Here is a 7509-nt window from a genome sequence, read left to right as displayed (position 1 = left end):
CACGCGCCCCACAGGGAAAAACTCCCCAAAAAAAAAAAAAAAAAAAAAAAACCTATTCCTTTACTAATGTCAGCCACATAAAATAACCTGAGTTTCCCTGTCAAATAACACACTCTTGGTATTACCACACAACGGTGCTGGATGTGAAAATTTCTATTAACTTTCTGGAAGGCAATTTGGCCATATGCATTAAAAACCCTACAAATAACCACATCTTTTTGGCTTAGTAATTCCACTTTTATGTATCCAGCCTAAGATAGCAATCATAAATGCAATTAATGATTCATATACAGGAATGTTCATCACAATGTATTTTGACAAAAAAGGAAGCAACTTGAATATGCAGAATTAGACATATCAAGACGAAGTACCAAGCAGTTTTAGAAAACAAGTATACAATTGCACTATGTAGTGTACCTGCATCTTATGTAAGCACGCACCGAAGAGGCTGAGGAAGTCTTTCAAAATGTTATTGTTGGCTGTGGTATCTCTGGGTAGCAGCATTAGAGACGATTGTTTTTTTCTTTTTGCACTAAAAATATTTTCAGAATCGTGCCTTATTTATGAAAATGGACAAAGGTGACATTTGTGAAACAATGAGGAACTACCTGAGTAACTAATAAAGCAGGGATTAAACTGGAAAGAAGTTGAGAAAGGGGATTGTGTACAAAACTGAGAACACATCACGTGAACCAAATCTCTCTTAGAGCTGAGATTTTGGGAGGGACGGGGTATGGAAAACTGACACTGAAAAATCCACTTTGGTTCTCATGAGAAGAACAACAGAAGGAAATACACATTCCCCCCCCACACACACACACTTTCTTAAGGTAACCTCCAATTCTGTAGATGAAGAGGTATAATTGAAGTTATTAGCGTACCTAAACCTACATGTAAAAAAGCTTATGATTTCACCTGGAGAACTAAAATCCCCACCATGAATTTTCATCAGGACATAAGAAGCGATCTAGTCTAATAACACAGGGTCTAAAAATCTCTTAGTTCCTATTACATTCTTTGAGTGAAGAACACGTCTTTTTGACAACTTAGTTTTCAGAGTGCATTTTCAGGTTTTGAGATTTTTTTTTCATAACTTTTGGGTGACCGTTTAGCTACTGCTAGTCAGTGACCTTCTTTTGCTAGGTCGCCTGTTCCTGATGACCACAGCCACAAACATTTATTTGTGCAGGCTGTGTGCAAGACCCTGGCACACACAGCCACTGCACTACTAACCATTTCTACTGGCATCGCCTGCATCCTCTTGGAGGCCAGAGACACACAGGGTGATGCTGGAGAGAGTAGAGAGAGGGAGAACAGAGGGTGAAGGGATAGACCACACAGAGGAGGGAGAGTGAGGAAAGGTCGCAGGTACTGAAGGACCTGTGATGTTCCCTGTGCGTATTGCTAGAATGTGAGATGTTTGAGAAGAACACATACGAGATGGTGAGCGCTTGGGCATGCAGTGGTGCGTTAATTAGGTACTTACAAGAAGAAGGTGCAGCTCCCAGAGGAACACTCATGAAAGGAGCAGGAAATCAGGTTCGGGCGGTGGGTTTTTCCTTCTTGCCGGCTCTCTAGTGTCAGGCTCCCGGAATGAGGATGGTGGAGAGGCAAATGGCAGCTAGACGCAGCCCTGAGCCCATGTCCCGCTTGCATTCGCTGTTGTGCCTAAGTAAACAACTCTCCGAACTTTGGTACATTTATGCTGACTGATGTCACTATCAGCTGATTTCACTTTCAGTTTCTTAACTTGTCAGTGAACTATGACTTTTCAGAAACAAGGAATGTAAATAACCTTTTAGTTTTTGTTTTGTGGTTCATCAGATCACATCGTTTATAAGGTAGCCAACAAACTGATTTAAAGAGCCAGGTAAGTGTCTTGATTATATCACAATAATTCCAGAAGGAAAGTAACCCAAAACCCTCTTGAAGCTCCCAGTGATTTAAACTCCACGATAAACGTAACCTAAAATCTTACTCAGAAGGGACCTTCAAGATCATTTGGTCCAAGCTCCCTGCCACTTTGGTCATTGGGACCCAGCTCAGCTCCCACTCATTCCCCTGGGAACAGCTATGCCATCTGTCCCACCTCCCCGAATCCCGCCTCAGAATTAAGCTGTGTAGGGGTGACTGGGCTTCTCTGGGACAAAACTTTGTCTCCTTAGTTTTCTCATGAGGGCATTTAGGACCATGCTGGAACAGCGGGATCACAGATTTTATTTGAAAATTAAAGCAGATTGTTCACAATGTGATACGAATTAATATTGGGTCTAGTTCTATGATAGAAGACTGAGAAATATATATTTTTCAGAAGTAACAAATCTCTTATCTTAGTAAATTAAATCTGCTGGAACTCTTAACCAGGTTAAATCATGACAACCTTCTCATATACTGGAAAAGGTAAATTGTTGGGACCAAATGAAATTTACTTTTGAAATAGAACTGTTTTATGACTATAACTAAGCTTGATATCAGCTAATGAAAGAGCAAAATCAATGTCATTCTCTTTGGGAAAAAAATGCTGGTTATTTATTTGAAAAATAATTATATATATATATACTTTTCAATTTACATGTGTATATATTATATTTTTAAGAGTCTTTAAGAGAATATGAAGCAGAGGGCGAAAAATAGGGGGGAAATATAAATATATGAAAGAAATAGAAAATTATTTGTTAATGATAACATGTATGATTAAGCCACTATGCAGAGTATTCTGAATGGGAAATTGCATTTTGTATGCTGTGATGATGTTCAGTGAATGAATGCAAAATAAACGTACTAATTTAAAAAAAAGAAAAAAGAAAAGCAGAACAAAGCTTTGGTTTTTGTAATAGAGGCTCATGACTAGAGCTTAAAGTTGCTTCCTTTGGTCACTTGACCAACTGGAAATTTATGCTGGAAATCAAGCCTGGTTACATCAGTAGACAGATAGCCAGAAACGTGCTGAATCTTTCTGTTTCTCTCTCTCCCTGCTCTTCTCCAAAAGGAGAAATCCTTTAAGCTCTACATTCACCCCTATCCCTTCCATAGTTCTTTTCAACTCACACTCAGGAAGAGGTGATGTGATCTAGTGGGGAAAAAATAATGGAGGCTTTGGGAGCAGAGAGTTCAACCACAGATCACCAATTATTTAACCTGAGCATTGATTTCTTATTTGTAAAAATGGAAACAATATACCTACTAGGCATGGTGGGGTGGGAACTGGACATAATGTATGTAAGTGCTTAATATGGTGTTGAGTATGTTAAAAAAGAAAGAAAGAAAGAAAGAAACCAGCCTACTGAACAGAGTAGCATTTTAATTGAGCAAATCATTTTTTTTTTTTAGAGAGGGAGAGATTTTTGCTATAGATTTGGACAGACAGACAGTGTTGTGAAAAAACAGATGCCCTGGGATGAAAATGCAACACCCCGGAGAGGAAAGGAGAACTCTTTATTACGATAGCAGGTATGGAGGAGTTAACACTGAATCTTCAGCTCCTGCTGAGAGTTGAGCACAGTCTTTTATGGGTGAATTGGGGAGGGGGAAGTTTCAGCATGCTTGGAGCATCCTATCAGGGAAAAGGGGCTCAGTGTCAGCTACTCAACAGTTCAGGAGGGAGGGTCAGCTAACTCACGGGGGGTGGGGTGGGGGGACCCAGAAAGCCCAGGCAACTATCAGTCAGTCCAGGGTTGCTTCAAGGTTACACACAAGTTCCTCTATGTCAGAACAGAAAGTTCAGGCAGTTATCAGACTTGGGTTGCTCCACATCAACAGAAAGAGAGAAATCACCCCCCAGGAGAGATGGCCATGTTGCAATCCCTCCTCCATTCTCCTCTTGGGATTTCGGGCACACAAACATACACACACGCATGCATACACACACATGCACCTGGTGTGAGTTTTAAGTTGCTGGGTCTGGGACTTAAACTGTGGTTGACTACATGGGGGTCCAGCAACATAACCGTTACACCATCTGCTGGTCCCCTAGTTTGCCATTTTTAACTGGAAGTCTGCTACTCGTTTAGGAATTGGTTTGTCTCCCAAAGGTTCATTTGTTGAAATTCAGTTCCCGGTGTAATGGTGTTGGGAGGGCAGTGAGACCTTTGAGAGGTGAGGCCTAGTGAGCAGTGTTTGAAACATGGAGACATTACTGTCATGAGGACTAATGGTGTCTCACAAAATGGAGTCAGCTCAAGAAGACTGAGTTCTCCATAGCAGCCGAGAACTAGTGTTTTCAGAGAATAAGGGAAAAGAAAATGTTCTGCTGAGAAGTCACCCTGGTAGAGCTCCCCCTACCCTTCTGTCTCTATCTCTTTCTCTCTGTCTCTATCTTTTCATTTTTAAAATTTTTCTTTTAAAAACATTTTTAGAGGTAAAGTATCTTCTTGGCTCTGAAATCCTCCTTTATCTTGCTAATCCCCTCCCTTGGTCCATTTCATCTTGATTATCAAAATTCGTGGGTGGAGAGTTGTTCATAATCTTCTTTTATTGTCCTTTTATGTTCAAGAGCTCAGTAGTAACTGGTTTCTCTTTGATTTCTGGTACTAATAATTTGTATCTTTTCTCCTTTTTTGGTGAACAATAAAAGTTTTATAAATTTTATTGATCTTTTTCAAGAACTAGCTTTTCGTTTCATTGATTTTCTCCACTGATTTCCTATTTTCAATTTTTATTGATTTTTTTCCTTTTATTGTCATTTGTCTGCATATGTTGGGCTTATTTTTTTCCCCTAGTTTTCTAAGGTAGAAGCTTAAATGATTGATTTTAGATAATTTTTTAAAGGTTTTTGCCATAGAGCATGTGAGCTTGCTGGAGAGAGATAGAAACAGAGGTAGAGGGAGAGAACTGTCCCCCCATCCCTCAGAAGGGGATGACCACCCTTTCTTCATTTTCCTGTTGATATTTTGGGCACACATGCACATGCACCCAAAGCATTTTTCAGGCTGCCAGATCTGGGACTTGCATAGTGGAGTTTAGTGGGATTTAGTGCCTTAACACCATGTCACCTCATGGTCCTAGATCATCTTTTTTCTTCCTCTTTTTTTATTTCTTCTTTCTTCCTTTTCTTTCTTTCAAGAGAGCTTTTTTGCTATAGGGCATGTATGCTCACCAGAGAGGTGGAGAGAGACAGAGAGACAGAAAGTGAGAAATCACCTCCCAGGGTGGGATGACCATGCTGCAATCCCTTCTTCTCCACTCTCCTCTTGGGATCTTGGGCATGCATGCACATGTGCTTAGTGTGAGTTTTAAGTCGCCAGGTTTGGGACCTGAAGTGTGGTCTACTACATGGGAGTCCAGCAACATAACCGTTATGCCATCTGCTGGTCTTGATAATCTTTTCTAATAAATGCATTTATGCTATAAATTCCCTAGTAAGCTCTGCTTTAGCTGTATTCTGTGAGTTTTGATGTTTCTCTTTTTACACTTTTCTCCTTTACTTATGATAGTGTGCATATTAATGTGAGAGAAAGAGAAAATGAAAAAGAAGCTCCCTCCACAGGGTCTAGATATGCCACAATCCCCCTCTTTCAGTTCTACAGCCTATTGGATCCTGGGTGCAAAATTTCAGGCTGGCCAGCCTGGGGACACAAACCGCAGTCACCATGTGGGATCTGACTTCTCTTGAACTCTGTGCCACAGACCCAAACCTTGATATGTTTATTTCTGTTTTCATCTAGTTTTATGTATTTCTCAAGACTATTTGACCTATGTGTTATTTTTAAGTGTGTTGTTTAATCTCCAACTACTTTGGGGTTTTCTGGCTATTTTCTATTATTCATTTCCAATTTAATTCCATGAGAACATACGTTGTATTATTTCTATTCATTCTTTTATATTTGTTCTGGTATATTTTATGGCCCCAAATGTGATCTACCTTGATGAATGTCCCATGTGGGCTGAGAAGAATATGTACTGCTGTGGATAAGACATTTTAGAGATGCTAATCATATCCAGTTGATTGTTACTGATTTTTTGTCTGCTGTATCTGTCAATTATTGACAGAAGGGTGTTGGAGTTTGCAGCTATAATAGTGAATTCATGTAGTTCTCAGAATTTGCCTCACATATTTTGATGCTTTGTTGTTAGATGCATATTCATTAAGGATTGTTCTATCTTCTTTGGGAATCAATTGCTCTTTATCTTTGTTAATTTTCTTGGCTCTGAAATCTGCTTCTTCTGAAATTAATATAGCAACTTCAGGAACCAGCAGATGCTGTAATGGTTACATTGCTGGGCTCCTATGTAGTCAACCTTGGTTCGAGTCCTAGACTCAGTGGCTTAAAACTCCTGCCAGCACATGTCCACGTGTGCCCAAAATCCTGAGAGAAGAATGGGGGAGAAAGAATTGTGGTGTGGCAATCCCCTCTGGAGGACGATTTCTCCCTGTCTCTCTGTCTCTCCAGTGAGCACACAGGCCCTATAGCAAAAACCTCTCTTAAAAATATATATATAATGGGTCTGGCAGGTTGTGTGGTGGTTAGGTGCTGGACTCCCACATGGCTGACCACGGTTCTAGTCCTGGGCCTGGCAGCATGCTTTCTCACTTTCTCTCTCTCATGATTCCATGTGTCCTGTAGTAATTAAAAAATAATAAAATTAAAAAAAAAAACATTGTAACTCCAGCTTTCCTTTGATTGGTGCTAATGTGGCATATCTTCTCCATCACTCTACTTTTAACTTGTGTCTATTTTCAAATAGGTGTCTAAACAACATGTTTGGGTTTTTATATACATTCTAATTTGTAATTGCTGTATACTTTTTTCTTTTCTTTCTTTTTTTTTGAGAGGTTTTTGTTATAGGGTGTGTGAACTCACCAGAAAGACAGAGAGAGACAGAGAAACAGAGAGTGAGAAATCACCTCCCGGGGGGATGTCCACACAGCAGTCCCTTCTCCTCTATTTTCCTCTTGGGATCTTTGGCACGCACGGACGCACACACTTAAGCCTAGTGTGAGCTTAAGCTACCATATCCGGGACTCAAGCCGCGGTCGACTACATGGGAGTCCAGCGACATAGCCATTACGCCAACTGCTGATCCCATAATGGCTGTGTACTTACACCATCAACACTTAAAGTGATTACTGATATAGTTGAACTCTAGTATCTACTATATTTTCTATGCTTTGTTTCTGCCTTGCTCTTTCTTATTTTGCCTTTCATTCCTTTTGTGCCTCTTGCTTTAATTTAGTATGCTGTAAGACTCTACTTTTCCTCTTTTAGGATATTGATTCTACTTCTTTTTCACTCTTGTGTTTACAATATACGTTTATAACAAATTCAAGTCCTCTTTCAAGTAACACTATACCTCTCATTTCCTGTGTACTGCAAGTTATGTTGTAACAAGGTATTTCTAGTTCCTCTCTCCTATCCCTAAAATCATTACTGCTACACACATAGCATATCATAACACTCATTTCAATTACCCATAAGCTATAATGTCTGAATACACTATTACCATTACTACTTTGACAAATTGTTATCTGTTAGGGCGATTAAGAAAAACAAAGCATTTTGAGATCAGCAG

The 7509-nt window shown here is 39.7% G+C and overlaps 1 protein-coding gene across 2 annotated transcripts in view; it reads right to left on the bottom strand.

Annotated features, from left to right (window-relative positions):
• TMEM140 (transmembrane protein 140) overlaps positions 1–1743 on the bottom strand; it is a 27260-nt gene extending 25517 nt beyond the window's left edge. The window contains exon 1 of one of the 2 annotated variants that reach the window (XM_014586468.2): positions 1487–1743. In XM_014586468.2, the coding sequence (XP_014441954.1) occupies positions 1487–1656 (170 nt within the window). In that variant the 5' untranslated portion in view covers positions 1657–1743. The remainder of the gene's footprint in view (positions 1–1486) is intronic. The other variant, XM_006145006.3, reaches the window with a different exon arrangement.
• Between the last annotated feature and the right edge of the window lie 5766 nt (positions 1744–7509).

This window comes from Tupaia chinensis, unplaced genomic scaffold (genome assembly GCF_000334495.1).
Source record: "Tupaia chinensis unplaced genomic scaffold, TupChi_1.0 Scaffold000140_1, whole genome shotgun sequence".
In the NCBI taxonomy this organism is placed as follows: domain Eukaryota; kingdom Metazoa; phylum Chordata; class Mammalia; order Scandentia; family Tupaiidae; genus Tupaia; species Tupaia belangeri.
Note: the sequence above shows the minus strand (reverse complement) of the source record. Positions and strands in the feature narration are given on the sequence as shown.